Source organism: Cetorhinus maximus, chromosome 30, assembly GCF_964194155.1.
Source record: "Cetorhinus maximus chromosome 30, sCetMax3.hap1.1, whole genome shotgun sequence".
Classification (NCBI taxonomy): Eukaryota; Metazoa; Chordata; class Chondrichthyes; order Lamniformes; family Cetorhinidae; genus Cetorhinus; species Cetorhinus maximus.
This window is the reverse complement of record NC_135908.1, coordinates 3,946,174-3,965,731: the sequence shown is the minus strand read 5'-3', so window position 1 is coordinate 3,965,731 and position 19,558 is coordinate 3,946,174. Positions and strand designations below refer to the sequence as shown.

Below are 19,558 nucleotides of genomic sequence, written 5' to 3'. Positions count from 1 at the left end.
TCCGGGACACCCTGGTCCACTCCTCCATCACCCCCTACTCCTCAACCCCCACTTATGGCACCTCCCCATGCCCACGCAGAAGATGCAACACCTGCCCCTTCACTTCCTCTCTCCTCACCGTCCAAGGGCCCAAACACTCCTTTCAAGTGAAGCAGCATTTCACTTGCATTTCCCCTAACTTAGTCTACTGCATTCGTTGCTCCCAATGCGGTCTCCTCTACATTGGAGAGACCAAACGCAAACTGGGCGACCGTTTTGCGGAACACCTGCGGTCTGTCCGCAAGAAAGACCCAAACCTCCCTGTCGCTTGCCATTTTAACACTCCACCCTGTTCTCTTGCCCACATGTCTGTCCTTGGCTTGCTGCATTGTTCCAGTGAAGCCCAACGCAAACTGGAGGAACAGCACCTCATCTTCCGACTAGGCACTTTACAGCCTTCCGGGCTGAATATTGAATTCAACAACTTTAGATCTTAAACTCCCCCTCCCCCCATCCCCACCCCGTTTCTTCCCCCCCCGCACCCCCCCTGCTTTTTTTTCAATAATTTATATAGATTCTTCTTTCCCCACCTATTTCCATTATTTTTAAATCTAAAACTAAAACCTTGTTAGCCTTTCCACCCCACCCCCACTAGAGCTGTACTTTGAATATCCTGTCCTCCATTCTTAATTAGCACTTTTCTCAGACAAAACACCTCTTTGACCCTTTTGTCTGTGACATCTTTTGATTATCTGCACATCTCCACAATCACCACACCCTCAATGTGTCTCTCTCTCCCCCCACCACCACCCCCTCCCCCCCGCCACCTTAAACCAATTTATATTTCTCCCTTCTTCTAACTATGCTTCAGTTCTGCCGAAGGGCCATGAAGGCTCGAAACGTTAACTGATTTCTTCTCCGCCGATGCTGCCAGGCCTGCTGAGTTTTTCCAGGTAATTCTGTTTTTGTTTAGGGTAGAAGAAAGCTCACATGGTGCTCCAGCAAGGAGTGGTTGGGCAGAATGGCCTGTTTACCTGCTGTAAATACAATGTGACTGGATGTAATAAAGTCCCTGAATAACAGATCTCATTGGCAGCCGCCATTATTGGCGCTTGGCTAACACAGGCCTGAGTTTCCATCACTCTCTTTATCACGGCCGTTTTGCTTCACAAGTGTAACTGTCGTATCGAGAAAACTTCCCTGTGCTCCTGAACATCTCCTTTGCAATGTTATGCAAGTGAGAAAGTTACCTTTGTGTGTCTTCATTCCCATCGCAGTCCAGAGCAGTAATTTGGAACTGGAGCAAAATATCTCAGCAACACTGCTCAAGAGTGTTAAACTGCCTCAGAAATATTAAATCTGTTAAGGGCTCCCATTCTCAAATTGACATGCTCCATGAACTCCCGTTACCGAATAAAATGGCACACTTACAATGTGGGAAACACTCATTGGCACAATATCTGTGGGCAAAGCTTTCACAAATATTGCACCAAGGGGATTTGTACAGGCTTCATCCCTACCTATGTACAACCAGAGACCATCGTATCAACTTTTCTATAGTGGAGCATTCAACTAGTCACAACATCATCATAAGACATATCACAATAAAATCTAATGCTTGTCCACCCAGTGTAACATCTGGTAGATGCCAACATTAGTCTGACAAAGAATAGTAGCAACCATGCATGTGTAGCTTTGGTCAGGAATTAACTATTCTGCAAACTTTGTGTCATCCAGCCCCTCAAAAAGTCAGGAACTATTAACTGGGTTGTTAGAGTATATATTTTACTCCAACTGTCCTTGTTTGTATCTCTCCTCCAAACTGAGGCTACATTGAAGAGGATGTGGTTCAACGATAAAATAACTTTCCATAATAATAATAATATCATTAATACTGTTAGCGAAGGACTAACTTGTAACAATAGTTGGCTTTGTGGACATAGAATCGGCACATAGCCCCATCATCATGTGGAAAGCCGGCCTGAAAGCTTGTTGGGGACAGGTTGTAACGCCCAATTCTAACATATTCATCGTTCTCTCGGGGGACGATGGGTTCGATGGTAACCTTGTCGCCTGTAGCAAAGGGAGAAAACTTGGATACTTAGTGCACAACACTTTTAACAGTGTAGGTCTGAGTACTGTTAACGGGGACAGCATCGAATCGCAGACACATTTCGGTGGGAGAAACTTGTTCCTGCTCGCTATAGGATCCCATATACAATTCAGCTGCTAAAGCTCGTGGGTGTTAATTTTAGCCTAACCAATAGGGCTGCCAACCCGCCAGGATTGGCTTGCAGGCTCCAGGAATTCTAGAGCAATCCCCATGACACTGCTGCATGCAACCCTGGAGAAAGAGGGCTTTTGGACTCACGTCACATTTACCCTTCCAATGTGGCCCTTAGCGTTCAGTCCCTTGGCCCTTAAGAAACCAGCCCCTTGGCCCTTTACAACCTGTCTCAAGGCCCTTAGCAGCCAGTCCCATGGACATTAGAAACCAATACTATGGCCTTGGAAACCAGTCCCTTGACCCTTAACAATCAGTTGCTTGGCCCTTAGAAATCAGCTCCTCAGCCCTCAATAATCAGCCCCGTGGCTCGTAACAATCGCCATGGCCCTTAGCACCCAGTCCCATGGTTCTTAATAGCCAACCCCGTGGCCCTTAGCAATCAGTCCTTTGGCTATTATCAACGAGTTGCTTAGCCCTTTATCAATCAGCTCCTTTGCTCTTGGCTTTAATCCAATGGGTCCCTGGGTAACCAGTTCCCAGGCACTTAACTAGTTATTTCTGGTGCCCAGGCTAGATGGGAAATGGGAAGAAGTTGGGAAAATGATGCTGTTGGCTCAATGCAAAAATGTATGTTGACTGACCTGCTTTGAGATGGTTTACGCCACAGGACACTTTAACCACAGTCCCCGAGGCTTCATGCCCAAGAACAAGGGGCTTCTTGACGCACATATCCGCAAATTTTCCATCTGACCAGAAGTGGACGTCTGTACTACAGATCCCAACAAAACCCATTTTCAGTAGAACGTCTGAAACAACAGCACAGCAAGAAAGCTGAAACACTGGATGCTGAACCAGATAAGGCAGGATCTCCTGTTTATATTGTGGAATGTCAGAGAAATGTTAGGACCTTGAAAAGATGATAAGATGCATTTATGCTTACTTGATAGAAAAGAGTATAATCTGATATTTTAATTAATTAGTATTCCCAATCAAGGATCTGAATGGTGGGGAGGGATGTGCTGCTCAGAGGCCTCACGGAAGGAATGCCAGATTCTTGCAGGCCCCTCAGGCAGGTACCTGGGTCTAAGGGCAACTCAACCTCTGAATCTGCCAAATCCTCACCCTGATGAAGCAGCTGGCTTTCCCGATACTCAGTCAACCAGAGTTAAAGTTGAAAAAAGCTGAATGGCAATGAGACTGGCAGTCGCATTGTCATACAGGGTAGGTGGTGGCGTAGTGGGTATTATCACTGCACTGGCATTCCAGGTTAATACTCGGGGACCCAGGTTCAAATCCCACCATGGCAGATGGTGAAATTTGAATTCAGTGAAAGTCTGATGATGACTATGAAACCATTGCTGTAAAAACCCATCTGATTCACTGATCAGGTTTCCTTTAGGAAACGGTCTGGCCTACATGTGACTCCAGGCCCACAGCAATGTGGTTGACTCTTAACTGCCCTCCGAACGAGGATAATTAGGATTGGGCAATAAATGCTGGTTGGTCCTAGCCAGTGACGCCCACATCCCATGAACAAATTTTTAAAAATAACGCAAGTTCCAACCCACCTCCCTGGGATGGGTTAGTCTCCTGCACACCTTCCAGTCTCAATGAAAGTTGGAAGGGTGGGGGTTTGTGGCAGGTTTGTGTAGGGAGACAAACTTTTCAGACTTTCAACCCCACCCAGCCCAAACCCACCTGTTTTTAGATTATAAATACCAATGTTCAAATATTTCAAACAACCTATTGGGTTAAGATAGGGAAAGCAAAGTATAATGCTATGTACTGAGCAGATGGATATGATAGACATCCTAGAGTCTGAGAACAGTTGACTTATTTTACCAACAAGCTTTGCACACGTTGGCTGTGGAGAGGATCATTGATAAGGAGTTGACCTCAGGGTTCGATTGGCAACTTGAAGGACAGGGTTTTTTAAAAATAATTGTATTTTCATCCACAAACACATCTGCAGCCTGAAGGCTGAATTGCAGTGTGACTTACATCGAAAAATTAGACTAGGCAATCAGGCTAAAAGACTTGTAAACATGTAATCTTCAAAATCCTGGAACTCCCTCCCTTGCAGCACTGTGGGTGTACCTACACCACACAGACCACTGCGGTTCAAGAACATAAGAGCATAAGAAATAGGAGCGGGATAGGCCAATCAGCCCCTCAAGCCTGCCCCGCCATTCAATAAGATCATGGCTGATCTGCCCCAGGCCTCAACTCCTCTTTCATGCCAGCAACTCATAGCCCTCAACTCCCCTGTATTTCAAAAATCTATCTACCTCCTCTTTAAATACTTTCAGTGATCTAGCCTCCACAACTCTCTGGGGTAGAGAATTCCAGACATTCACTACCCTCTGAGAGAAGAAATTCCTTCGCATCTCAGTTTCAAATAAGTGTCCCTTTATTCTGTAACTATGTCCCCTAGTTCGAGATTCCCCCACTAGTGGAACCATCTTCTCAACATCTACCCTGTCAAGGCCCCTTAGAATCTTACACATTTCAATAAGATCACCCCTCATTCTTCTAAACTCTAATGAATAAAGGCCTAAACTGTTTAGCAGCTCTTGATAAGTCAACCCCTTCATCCCAGGAATCAGCCTAGGGGACATAGTTACAGAATAAAGGGACACTTATTTAAAACTGAGATGAAAATACCATTATTTAAAAAAAACCCTGTCCTTCAAGTTGCCAATCGAACCCTGAGGTCAACTCCTTATCAATGATCCTCTCCACAGCCAATGTGTGCAAAGCTTGTAGGTAAAATAAGTCAACTGTTCTCAGACTCTAGGATGTCTATCATATCCATCTGCTCAGTACATGGCGTTATACTTTGCTTGCTTTCCCTATCTTAACCCAATAGGTTGTTTGAAACATTTGAACATTGGTATTTATAATCTAAAAACAGGTGGGTTTGGGCTGGGTGGGGTTGAAAGTCTGAAAAGTTTGTCTCCCTACACAAACCTGCCACAAACCCCCACCCTTCCAACAGCAGATTTGTCAAACATGATTTCCCTTTCACAAAACCATGGTGACTCTATTTGATTGCATTAAGCTTTCCTAAATGTCTTGCTATTTCTTCCTTCATAATGGACTCCAGCATTTTCCCAATGACAGATGTTAGGTTGACTGGCCTATAGTTTCCTGTTTTAGTCTCCCTTCCTTCTTGAACAGGGGCATCACATTAGCAGTTTCCCAATCCGTTAGGACCCTCCCGGAATCCAGTGAGTTCTGGAATATTTCGACCAATGTCTCTACTATCTCTGCAGCCACTTCCTTTAAAATCCTTGGATGCAGGCCATCAGGTCCTGGTGACTTGTCTGCTTTTAGTCCCACTAGTTTGTCAAATATTTTGTCCCTTATGATAGAGACTGTTACAAGGTCTTTCCTCCAATTAGCTCCTTGCTTATCGTATATCTTTGGGATGTTTATAGTGTCCTCCACCATGAAGACCGATGCAAAATATTGGTTTAAATTATCTGCCATTTCCCTGTTCCCCATTATCAATTCGCTAGACGCTTTCCCCAAGGGTCCCACGCTCACTTTAGCCGCTCTATTTCTTTTTATATACCCGTAGAAGATCTTGCTGTTTGTTTTTATATTTCTTGCCAATTTACTTTCATAATCAATTTTCTCCCTCTTTATTAGCCTTTTACTCATCTGCTGCTGATTCCTAAAAATATTCCCAATCCTCTGGCCTACCACTAGTTTTTGCCACTTTGTATGTCTTAGTTTTTGACTGGATACTCTCCTTGACCACCTTTGTTAACCATCGAGTCCTTCTTTTTGACTGGGATAATTTTTGCTGAGCGTTATGAAATATCTGCTTAAATGTTTGCCACTGCTCATCCACTGACCTTCCCCTTAGTCTATTTTCCGAGCCTCCTTTAGACAACTCTTTCTTCATGCCTCTGTAATTGCCCTTATTTAAGTTGAGGACACTGGTTTGAGACCAGAATTGCTCACCCTCAAACTGAATTTGAAATTATACTATGTTGTGATCGCTACTCCCTAGAGGATCCGTAACTACGATATCTCTTATTAATCCCACCTCATTACACATTACTCGATCTAAAATAGCCTGTCCCTGGGTAGGTTCTGCAATGTATTGCTCCAAGAACCAATCCCTGATGCGCTCTACAAATTCATCTTACATGTTACCCCTGCCAATCTGATTTGCCCAGTCAATATCCAGATTAAAATCACCCATGACAATTATAGTGTCCTTCTTACATGGACATTATTTCCCAATTTATACTTTGTCCTACAGTGAGGCAACTCTTCGGGGGTCTATAGACGACCCCCAGCCGTGACTTCGCCTTCTCAAGGGCAACTAGGGAATGGCAGTAAACGCTGGTCTAGCCAGCAACGCCCACATCCCATGGAAGAAGAAATAAAAAAATACATGGCAAGGGGTGAGATTTCAAGGAGAGATGGAGTAGGGAAGGGGAAGAAGCATCCAGAGGGATGTTGGTACCCGTGAGTTGTTGAAAGTTGCAATCCTTCATTATCTTCTCAGGGCCAATAATGATGGGCAATAACTACCAGTGACAACGATATCCCTAGAGCAAGTTTTAAAAAAAGAGCTGTGATTGATGAAGTGGGCATGTGCAGGTCCAGTGATGACGGGTCCACCCTGCAATGTAAATGTGGGCGGGCTCCATTCCACTAGTCCCAGGGCAAAGAAAAAGTCTGTGCTTCTCTGAAATGTTCCTGTTATAGGATCATAGAATCGTTGTAGCACAGAGGAGGCCATTCAGCCTGGAGTTTCTGTGCTGGCTCTCTGCAAGAGCTATTCGCCTAGTGCCACTTCTCCGCCTTTTCTCCTGGCCCTGCAATTCTTTCCTCTTCAGGTACTGATCAAATTCCCTTTGGAAAGCCACGTTTGAATCTGCCTTCACCACACCCTCAGGCAACGCATTCCAGAGCCTAACCAGAAGCTTAAAAAAGCTTTTCCTCATGTCGTTGTTGCTTCTTTTACCAATCACCTTTAAGAAATGTCCTCTGCTTCTCGATCCTTCCACCGCTGGGAACAGTTTCTGCCTATCTAGCTCATCACTCACAAATACAACCTAATTATAATGAGCTGTAATCAAAGCTAAGAAAGGTGAGGGAGAGAATTATGCTGTTGACTTGAGTTTAGGTCTATTGAAAATATTTCTAATCTATAACTTAGAAGTTAGTGTTCATGATGTTTGCAGGAATAGGTGAAATGCTAACTGGACTGAAAATAAGTTCAGACATTTATTTTAATTTATGTAGCTAACATGAGTGGATTAAACTTGGCATGCGTTGGAACAGCAACAGGTTAATGTGTCGATGGAGGTATTGAAGAAAGATGTCACAGTACATCACAGAAGACAGAAAGTGCTGGATATATTCAGCAAAGGGTGTAATGGGTTTCATTGAAGACTGACTAAATGCAACCCACAACTTGCTATAAGAAAAATTAAACAGGTAAAGAGGGTCAGTGGCACACCAGATGTTACATGCACCAGATGCATCAAAACATTTTTCATGAGTGCATAACTTTATTGGCTGGAAGACTGCTTCCTTGATCAAATGCTCCTGGTGAGGACTGACGCTCACAGGGAGCACCAAGAGGGAAATTGCGAGTCTGCACAGGGCCTGGTTTACCAACCAAGAAATAACATTGACCAATTCTGCCAGGCAGCAGCAAATTCTGATCACTACAAGTTCCACTTATACTCAGCAGCAATGCTAAAGCTATACTGGGAGCCAGAATCTGATAGGGCTGCAGAGGACAAGTTTGTGCAAAATTAGCATAAAAGAATAATTTAGGACTGAAATAAACGTTCATAATTTTATTGTAAACCAGTTCCTGTTGAGAATTTTCGAATTAAGCGGAAAGATCACAGATGATGCTTTTAAAATGGACACTGCAGCTCCAAAAAACAGTAACATATCCAGTATACTTTGTACAAATTAAGAGCCAGGATCTGATAGGACTGCGGAGTAAACACTTGTACAGCCTGAAGCTAATCGATCAAACACAGGAGCTCATGGAATATTCCTTTAAAGGCTGAGCCATTCTTCACAAAGATTCATGGTATTATACACATTTATCTGACAAAAGATATGATACTGTGTTGGGAAATAATAAGGGTAATAATAAAAGCACACAATGACATTCAAGGTTCTGAGTCAGGAAAAACAGACTTACCGCCAGGACAGAGCTCTGGAACAGGACGTTTTTCCTGTGAAGAGAGGAAATATACCTTTCAAAAGGAAGTCAGGTTCTTCTGGGCTAATTCACGTGATGATTGCACCATGTTCAGCACCATTCGCAACTCCTCAGATACTGAAGCAATCCATGTCCAAATGCAGCAAGACCTGGACAATATCCAGACTTGGACTGACAAGTACCACACAAGAGCCAGGCAATGACCATCTCCAACAAGAGAGAATCCAACCATTGCACCTTGATGTTCAATGGCATTACCATCACTGAATCCCCACTATCAACATCCTGGGGGTTACCATTGACCAGAAACTGAACTGGACTAGCCATATAAATACTGTGGCTACAAGAGCAGGTCAGAGGCTAGGAATCGTGCGACGAGTAACTCACCTCCTGACTCCCCAAAGCCTGTCCACCATCTACACGGCACAAGTCAGGAGTGTGATGGAATACTCCCCACTTGCCTGGATGGGTGCAGCTCCCACAACACTCAAGGACAAATCAGCCCGCTTGATTGGCACCACATCCACAAACATTCACTCCCTCTGCTACCGATGCACAGTAGCAGCAGTGTGTACCATCTACAAGATGCACTGCAGGAATTCACCAAGGCTCCTTAGACAGCACCTTCCAAACCCATGACCACTACCATCTAGAAGGACAAGGGCAGCAGATAGATGACCCTCCAGGTCACTCACCATCCTGACTTGGAAATATATCGCTGTTCCTTCACTGTCGCTGGGTCATAATCCTGGAGCTCCCTTCCTAACAGCACTGTGGGTGTATCTACACCAGTTCAAGAAGGCAGCTCACCACCACCTTCTCATGGGCAACTAGGGATGGGCAATAAATGCTGGCCCAGCCAGCGAAACCCACATCCCATGAATGATTTAAAAAAACGTGTGATAGAGATAACAGGTATAATGATTCCTGTTGCTAAGTAGATGTAAGCAGGAAATTTACAGAAAGAAAACTACCTCCTTCATCAGACCAGTTAAATTGGATGTTCGCTTGGAGTCAACTCATTTTTTTAAGCTTTTAGAATTGATGCTCAAAGAAGAATGGATCCTTGTATCTCCCTGGTCATCACGAGGTAGGTGAGGGAGGTCATTTGGCCATCTTAGCTGTTCAAACAAGGAAAAATCTTATAACTCCCTCATCACTTCCTCTCTCTGGGTCTTCAAACATATCTGAAATGCTTGCCTTCAACCATGCTGTCCCTGAAGACCTTTCTTTACATACAGAAGATCTCCCTGACATGACTCCTAAATTGGTCTTTAGCTGTAGCCCATGTCACCTTGTTCCATGTCTTGGCCAACACTATGAGCAGGTAAGAACATACGAAATAGGAGCAGGAATAGGCCCTTCGGCCCCTCCAGCCTGCCCTGCCATTCAATAAGATCATGGCTGATCTGATTGTGGCCTTAACACCACTTTCTTGCCTTTCCCCTTAACCCTTGACTCCCTTGTAGATCAAAACTGAGCCTCAACATTGATGTATAGCTCCAAAATTACTTAGTCCAAATCATATTTACCCTCTCTCTATAAGATCTTGTCTGTTACGTTATTTTAAGACTAAAAGTCCTACCTCCTCCATTCTTTCCTCACAGCTCAACTCTCTCATGCTGGGAGAACAGTTTTTTGATTCTTATCTGTACTGCTTCTGTATCATGAATGCAAGGTTAATGGACTTGTTTAGCATCTTGTCCATCACTTTTTATTTGGAAAATCAGCAGTGCGTATCTTGACTATTTACTACACCTTGTTCAGTTGCATTTCAGAGACTATTAATTTAAAATATTTCCTAATCCAGAGAATGGTAATTCAATTCTATTAACTTTGTCTAGCAAAATGACCAGAAGGTGCCAACCTAGGTCCTTACTGCTGGGTCAATAAAATGCTGCTTCAGGCCTCCTTGTTATGCCTACATTGCCTAGAGGTGAGTCCTTACTCCAGAATACAAACATAAGAATTAGGAGCTGGAGAAGGTCATTCGGCCCCTCGAGCCTTTTCTGCCATTTGATAAGATCATGGCTGATCTGATTGTGGCCTCAACTCTTTCCTGTCTACCCCCTACACCCTTTGACTTCTTTATCAGTCAAGAATCAATCCAACTTAACTATAAAAGCTTGAGCCCCCACTGCTCTCTGGGGAAGAGAATTCCACAGACCAACACAAGAATGCAGGAAATACGAACAGGAGTAGACCACACGGTCCATCAAGCCTGCTCCACCATTCAATATGATTATGGCTGATCTTGGGCTTTAACTTCACTTCCCTGCCCGCTCCCCACACTCCTTGATTACCTGAGAGATCACAAATCTGTCTATCCCAGCCTTAAATATATTCAACGATGGAGCATCCACCACCCTCTGGGACAGAGAATTCCAAATATTCACAACCCTTTGAGTGAAGTAATTTCCCCTCATCTCAGTCCTAAATGATCGGCCCTTTATCCTGAGACCGTGCCCCCGTGTTTTAAATTCCCCAACCAGCGGAAACAATCTCTCAGTGTCAAGCCCCTTCAGAATCTTGTATGTTTCAATGAGATTACCTCATAATTCTAAACTCCAGAGAATATAGGCCCAATTTACTCAGCCTCTCATCATAGGACAGCTCCCTCATCCCAAGGACCAATTTAGTGAACCTTTGCTGTACTGTCTCCAACGCAAATATATATTTTCTTATATGTGGAGGTCAAAACTTCACACAGTATTCCAGATGTGATCTCACCAAAACCCTATATAACTCTAGCAAGACTTCTTTATTCTTGGACTCCAATCTCCTTGCAATAAAGGCCAACATGCCATTTGCCTTTCTAATTACTTGCTGCACCTGCATGTTAACTTTTTGTGTACCAGCACACTCAAGTCTCTCTGACCATCAACACTTAAAAGTTTCTCACTTTTTAAAAAAATATTCCGCTTTTCTATTACAACCAAAGTGAATAACTTCGCATTTCCCTATACCTGCCATCTTGTTGCCCACTCATCTTGTATATATCTCTTTGCAGCCTCTCTGTGTCCTCCCCACAGCTTATCTTTCCACCTAGCTTGGTATCATCAGCAAACTTAGATACATTACTCTCTGTCTCTTCATCTAAGTCATTAATGTATAAATAGCTGGGGCCCCAGCACTGACACTTCACTACTTGCCAACTTGTAAAAACCCTATTTATGCCCACTCTCTGCTTCCTATTTGTTAACCAATTCTCTATCCATGCTAATGTATTACCTATAATTGCAAGCACACTTGTTTTGCCTATTAACCTTTTGGGTGGCACCTTATTGCAAGCCATTTGGAAATCCAGGTGTACTACACCTACTGGCTCCCTACCCTTACTAGTTACATCTGCAAAAGACGCCAATAAATTTGTTCAACACGATTTCCCTTTAGTAAAACCATGTTGACTTGTTCTAACCATACCATAGGTGCATTGTTAACACTTCCTTAATAATAGATTCCAGCATTTTCCCAACAACTGATGTTAGCCAATACCCGACAAGAGAAAAAAAATTTGCCTCATCTCCGTCTTAAATGGGAAACCCCTTATTTTTAAACTGCGTCTCCTAGTTCTAGGCTCTCCCACAGGAGGAAACATCCTCCCAGCATCCACCCTGTCAAGTCCCCTTGGGGTCTTATTTGTTTCAATAAGATCACCTCTCATTCTTCTAAACTCCAATGGGTACAGGCCCAACCCAAATACAGGCTTGTGATTCTACAATGCTGATCGATCAACTCGCACAACTTGAGAGTACTTGAACCAAAATGCATATTATTTATTTTAATGCTCCATTTGAATCTACTAGGAAGGAACAAAATACTATTACATTTACAGGCCAACCTCTAACCAGAATGGCTTATGTGCCTAATGATGGTCCTAATACTCCAGGACCAGCTCATAAATCTGCCAGAAATCCCATTAATAGCATTTTGCAAAGTGATTAACACCAGACACAGATTAACAATTTCCCCACCTCCTATGCACTTTTCCATAAGATGCATTGTTAACCAAGAGCTAAACCTAGCTTAAATAATTGAAATGCTTCACTTTTGGGGGCGGGGAGGGGTATATTTTTAAATTTAAAAGAACCTTTAGTCCTGATTCGCTGAAACTTCTGGTCCCTCACTGACCTCACAGTAGCTAAAGCAAACCACATAAGCCAAGTTGCACTTGAACAAGAATTAAAAGGCAAGAAATACCGAGACGGGGGTGGGGGGTTGGTTTGGTGGTGGGGGGGAGTTTGGATAAGTCTTTTTGGATAAGCGGCACCGTGAACGTATCCCTAACAGTGCAACACGGGCGTGACATACATCACTCTGACACGTACATACTGACAACAATAGGGAGAAAGTTACCCCCACAATAAAGCCCCTTTGCAAATGCAAGACAATCCACCGTTACCCCCACACGGAAGGGAACAGAAGTTAATCTTCCAAAGAAAGCATTTGTAGTGAAGTTAACACATTGGACAGCACAACCTTTGCCCCAGTTCCATCACCACTAATCCCATGTCTCTCCCCCAAGTCCACTTTCAATGGGGTTTCCTGTTCATTTATAATCTATTTCTCCCTCTATAAGAAACTAATCTTTCATCCAGGTGACTTCGACTTTCTGATGTTCTACATAGATGATATATTGTAACATAAGAGACAATTTGATTACCAGTTTCAATTCTCCACAGGATAGCACCAAAGCTTGGTTCTCTTGCTGCGACATTTTTAGTCTGTTATTGGTTTCCTTCTTTTATGGAGTTGACTGGCTAGGATCTTGGGTTGGAAGATCACTTGCAGTATATGTGCGTCCCTGAATTTAAGCAAACCTTCCCCTATCCCCCGAGCTGGTTGAGATGCCCACCCTTGCTGCGCCAGCGTGACTGTGTAATTTACTCTGTTAACCTTTGCATGAGGTTTAATATACCCATGTCACAGGCAACATCCATGGCAACCTTTGAGGCGTAGGGGTGCATCACCAGCTCCCATGGTTACGCCTATGAAGGTTACATCAGTCGTTACCCCTCAGGGCCATGATTGGTCGAGATACCTGCCCTCGTGCAGATTTTGGACCAATCAAAAGCCAACTCCCTCCCCCCTACCCCATTTCGGCCTCTCCCACCATCAACAGAGGAGACAAATTATTTTTGATGTGATGTGGCTTGGGAGGGTACTTTCTCGTGTGGATCTCACTTTGTCCACTTTAGAAAATAAGTTTAACTTCCGCAGGATTTTCAGTACTAGTATAAATTATAGTGAAAGGCCTGGAGTTTTGATCTGAAGACCAAAGTTTTGTGTCCTGACTATTCTCCTGCACTGCCAAGGTAGTCATTGGCCAGAATTTCCTCTGAATTTGCACCCAGTAATATGGGTAACTGGGGGCGCAAGTAGTTAACATGGTCAATAGCTTGTGGAAACTTGGACTTAAATGAGGGATGTGCTTATGACGCTCAAATTTCCCTGATCCTTTGCGACCATCAATCCCCCTGCCCAAAAATATTTCTGCCCATGTAACAGCACCGCCTCATCTCAGACGTGTCCTCAGCATCTCTTGGCAGGACAGGGTCACCAACTCAGAGGTTCTGGAGCACGCTGATCCCACCAGCCTACACTCATTGCTAAGCAAATGATGTTGTGCTGGCTCGGCCACGATCATCAGATGGATGACGACCATATATCCAAAGGCCTTCTGTACGGTGAACCGGCTGCTGTGTCATGACCTCCTGGCCGCCTATGCCTCCATTGCAAGGACACTTGCAAGCAAGTTATGAAGATGGCGGACATGGATACTGACAACTGGGCAACCATTGCTGATGGCCTTGGCCTCTGGAGGCTGACTGTTTGGAAGTGCATTAAAGAAGCGAGCAGAAATGGAAAGATCGGCTGGCCGAGAAAACAGGGAACAGTGAATCGTGTACCTTCTCAGCCCACTGTCCTCCCCTGCAGACAGCCATATCAGAGTGGAGTTCCTGAGCCCCACCAGTTGATGGTTAACACACGGCGCACCAAGGCACAAACCGTCATCTCATGAAATGGAAAACTGTCTCCAAATTATACAGCTTCATGTACTGGTTTCCTTCCTCCAAAGGTTGATTCAGATTCTGATCTAATATTCAAGCGTTCCAGCAAACAAGGGCGTTTTCCTGCTGTTTTAAACCAATCATTTGAGTGGTAATTTTAAATTTATTCTCGGTGAGACCTCCACCACATTTTCTGTTTCCATCAATACATTTTTATAGCATAAGTTAAAAAATTGAAAAGCTTCCCAATTGTAGATTCTTAAATATGCTGTACCTAATGTGCATGAATGATTTAAAACTTCAATTTTCACACTTAAGGAATATAAGAGCGGGTGAAACTGTTCCCGTTGGTGGAAGAATTGAGGACCAGAGGGCACTAATTTGACGTGATTGGCAAAAGAAGCAATGGCAAGATGAGGGAAAACTTTTTCAAGCAGTGAGTGGTTAGAGTCCAGAATGCACTGCCTGAGAGTGTGGTGAAGCCAGATCCAATTGAGTCCTTCAAAAGAGAATTGGATAATTATCTTAAAAGAGAGAAAAAACTTGCAGGGCTATGGGGAGAGAAATGGGGGAATAGGACTGGGTGAGTTGCTCTTACAGAGAGCTGGCACAGACATGACGGGTAGAATGGCCTCCTCCTATGCTGTAACTGTTCTATGATTCGATAGTGATGTGAGTTTGCATTTCCCTCCGGCTCTGACTGTTAATGCTGATTTGCACCCATTTTACATTCAGGCATGTTCTAATGAGATTGGCAGGCATTTTGACATTGGCAGAGTAAGTGAGGGAATGGGCACATTTTGGGTCTAACTTCTGGGGTTGGATCCACGGGAGAAATTCCCAGACTCCCGTTGACTTTAACAGGAACTGGTGATTCCAACCGCCCCACTCTTGTTCAAAACTCCTGATTGTGGAAACTCTTTCGAGTTATCAACAGTCACAGATTGCAACTCTTTCGAGTACAGTCACAGTTCTTGGTTTCTGGGAGTGGGACACGAACCCACAACCCTCTGATTCAAAGGCGAGGGTGCTATGAACTGAGCCACAGCTGACACCTCTCCTGGTTGTGGAAGGCGCGCATGAAGCAGGACCAAGGTGAAAGTACCAGTTTCTAGGATACCAGTTGACCCTCAGCCTAGCGAGAAGGCAGCAGCTTCCATTGCGGGAACCACTCCAAGGCACTGTTGAAACTTCAGCTTTCCATGAATGTACTTACGATACAGTCCCACGTTTATAGTGTATCTGCAGCCAGGATGCAAGTGTGATGGCTCAATCTGGCACTGAAAGAAATCCTGGCTTTTTATTCAGTACCTTTCAGCATGTTCCAAAATGCTCTTACAGCCATTAAGTTATTTTTGAACTGTCTTCATTGCCGTAAGGTAGAAAAGATAGCGATCCAACTTGCACACAGCAAGATCCCACACAAAGCGATGTGGCAATGGCCAGAGAATCTGTTATATGTTGAGGCTGAGTGATAAATATTGGCCATATAGTTGGGATGAATAAACAAGTAGTGACTTTTGTAAACCTAGTTAGTAATGATGAGTTGGAGAAAAGGCTTTGTGTCTCTTAAGTGTACATTAAAGAGTTTGTGAAGCAAGGGAAAGCAGCCACTGGCAGAGCGGACTTGGCACTCATACCTGTACTTCCAAAGACTTGCTGATTCCCTTTGAATCATTATCGTTATTTGCCCGAGGGGCAGATTAGTTGCTTTGGGTCGGAAGCAAAAGCTCTCACAACAGCTGGGCACAAGGGAAGGCAAACAACTGGACTTCCTGCGCTAAAGGTCAGGCGTAGTCGGCTTGAGTCAGCGGCTTCTCACGCGAAAGGTTGATGAGATATTGTTTTTAGATGCAGTTTTTGTATGTGTTCAGTTTTCGGATTTACATGTAAAGGATATTTGTACAAATCGCCAAACCGGTATTTCTAATGCTAAACATGTAGCTGTGAAGGTACTGTCGAATAACTTAAAACAGAGTTTGTCATCGCTTATTAGTCATGTCAGTTTTTCTGGATCTTTATTCCATTTTTCAACTATGCTTAGAATTTATATTACATTTACAGTTCCTGCACCAAAAATGAGTTACTTCGCCTTGCAAGGCTAAGCTGACTGATTATTGATAAAATCTATTAAATGTAGACATGGGCACAAGGGGAGATTAAGGACACAGAGGAAATACCACAAAAGTATTTAAACAGTGAAAGAGAACATTATAAGTGATTTTATTAAAAGTATTTTATATATATTTTATTATATTATATTATTTTATTATATACTATTATATTATATTATTTTATATGTGTACTGATAGTAAAACGATAAACAATCTGAGAGTGAACAACGGAGAGAATGGGGAAAGGAATGCAAGGCAAGCAGAAGTGCTTTCTGAACTTGTATCTCTGTGGGTTAAAGTTAACGCTGGCTGTTGGCTTGGCTGGGTGCAAGCTCATTGCCTGGGCCCCACCGGCAAGATGTGCGAAGCGCACACTAATGATGTTTTGACGTGGAAAAATTCATGTCAAAGATCAATCTCTTCACACGACCAAGTCAATCTCTCCATCTTTACCCTTGGAGATGTCAGCTGTTTGAAGGTCAATATCAGAGGTCAATTTTTTGCTACGTTGCTACCACCGTCAAAATGCACGGTGGAGACATGGACCTGTCAGAGACCCAGGGGAAGGTGGGTTTATGTTCTCGCTGTAAACCCCTTTGTCAGAACACTTGTCTGGTTAGCTGCGTGGATCCCTTCAGCAAATTCTTTAATGTCTTCCTGCCTGACATAATCTTTGATAATTTCCCCAATCTTTCTTTTATTCTTTTCTATTCTTTTATTCCATGTCACAGGCTGTTCAGCCCTTTAACTTCCTGTGATTGGATTTTTTTTTAACGTTCTCCCTCTGCCTTATCCTTTTTCTGATAACCTGCCTTTCCATCTTTTCATGTTGTAGTTGTGTCCAAAGCTGTTTTCCCTCTGCACAGAGGCTGTTTGTGTATTTCCAGCATTTGCTATTCCATGGTTGTATTTATTACACTATAAATTGTGATGTTGCTCTGGCATTGTGATGTCAAACAATTTAAAGACCTCATTGTCACTCACAATAAGTGCTAGTCATGGAAGAACAAGTCCAAAGCTGGTCTTTTTCCACAAGTTGGTTTATTAATAAGACAGCTCTTCCGTGTAACAGACTTCCAGAATCTCCCACACCCGAGTGACCCAGCTCCAGTATCTCCCACACCCGAGTGACCCAGCTCCAGTATCTCCCACACCCGAGTGACCCAGCTCCAGTATCTCCCACACCCGAGTGACCCAGCTCCAGTATCTCCCACACCCGAGTGACCCAGCTCCAGTATCTCCCACACCCGAGTGACCCAGCTCCAGTATCTCCCACACCCGAGTGACCCAGCTCCAGTATCTCCCACACCCGAGTGATCCAGCTCCAGTATCTCCCACACCCGAGTGATCCAGCTCCAGTATCTCCCACACCCGAGTGACTCAGCTCCAGTATCTTCCACACCCGAGTGATCCAGCTGGATCTATTTATGTGGTTTTGATGGAAGAACCAATGCCCATCACCTGTTTTAACTAGCAATTGTCTTTAACAATGTAAATGCTTTGCAATGTAATTACTGATACATTGACATGCATGTCTATTTTTCATTAGTGTTTCCTTCACTAAACTATGCAGAAAAGCACCGGATTAAATGTTGAGCTGGATATCCCATTTTGCAACAATAATGAAGTTTAATAAGCAAAAGACCCAAGGGTGTAATTTTACGGCAGAAGGGTTTTACGTTCCCGCCAAAGTCAACGGAGTAAGAACAGCTCACTGTGTTTTATGGTCCCGTCCCCACGATGACAGGGCCGTAAAAATTCTGGCCCAAGAGCGGGGAGAGAGGAGGAGAGTTTCTTTTTAAACTGGTGAATTGTTATGATCTGGAAAGTCATCCCTAAAAGTGCGGTGGAAGCATATTCAATAACTTTCTGAAGGGAATTATATACATATAGTTGAAAAAAGATTGCAGGGTTATGGGGGGAGAGAGTTGGGGGGTGGGGGGAGAGAGTTGGGGGGTGGGTGGGGGTGCGGTGGGGAGTGGGACTAATTGGATAGCTCTTTCAAAGAGCTGGCACAGGCACAATGGGCCAAATAGTCTCTTTCTGTGCTGTATGATTCTATGAAACTGTGCTTAATCATCATGACTTTCACTTTTGGGACTTAATAGTAAATTGATTTCCTAATCCACGCAACAGTTAAGAGGAGAGAATTTGCACATAGAACATGTCTTTCACACCCTCAAGGTGTCGCAAAGCACTTCCCAGCTAAAAAAATATTTAGCTCATTCTCTGCGAATTTAGTGCCCCAATTAATTTTCTGGTTGGGTTTTCAAGCGTATAAGACACACCCGCCATTATTCCAGTGTTGTCATTTAGATGACAGCACCTTTTTCAGGAATAGCACCAGATTCCAATTAAAAAAGGCAATCCCTTTGTTATGTGTTGGTGAAGTAAGGCTTCAAGAGAAAGACTGCACCTACTTGCGTGTCCTCACACCTGTGTTTGACGTGCAGACATGTCTACAGGATGTGTCAGAGGAGCTCCACATGCAAGTATTTTGAATTTGCAGGGAACCAGAGGATTGTGACGTCTATTGTCAGTGTCATGCCAGTGCCAGTCAGCTGTGCCAGGCAATGTTGTCCAAAGGGGGGAGGCAAACAGGACAACTCTCACCTCATACGGCAACTCCGACTTCACCAGCCATCTCGCTTGAGGGGTGAGTGTTGCCCCACTCCCTCTCCCTTATTTCCTGTCAGCTGCTGGCTATTGCCAGCCATTTGGGTTAGTCAGGCAACAAAGAAACAGAGGGCAACAGGCAGTAAGCTACTCGAGTGCTCGATTAGCCACAATGCTGGATGCTTCCTTGGAAACAAAACCTGATTGAGTGTATTCCCCGAGGTTATCTCAGAGAGTGGTGAGAATGTGGAACCTGGGACCACACGGTGTGGTTGAGACGTACAGAATAGGTATGTTTAAAGGGAACCTAGATAGGTGTATGAGGGAGAAAGGAATAGAAGAAATATGCTGACAGGGTGAGGTGAAGTAAGGTTAGAGCAGAAACATACCTGAAGGGCCA

At 43.9% G+C, this 19,558-nt stretch overlaps 1 protein-coding gene across 1 annotated transcript in view; it reads right to left on the bottom strand.

Moving 5' to 3' along the window:
* LOC144669928 (sorbitol dehydrogenase-like) overlaps window positions 1–19,558 on the bottom strand; it is an 81,546-nt gene that overhangs the window by 52,011 nt on the left and 9,977 nt on the right. The window contains exons 2-3 of the mRNA XM_078532210.1: window positions 2,848–3,012; window positions 1,893–2,052 (exon numbers count right to left, since the gene is read on the bottom strand). Coding sequence (XP_078388336.1) covers window positions 1,893–2,052; window positions 2,848–3,012 — 325 coding nt within the window. The remainder of the gene's footprint in view (window positions 1–1,892; window positions 2,053–2,847; window positions 3,013–19,558) is intronic.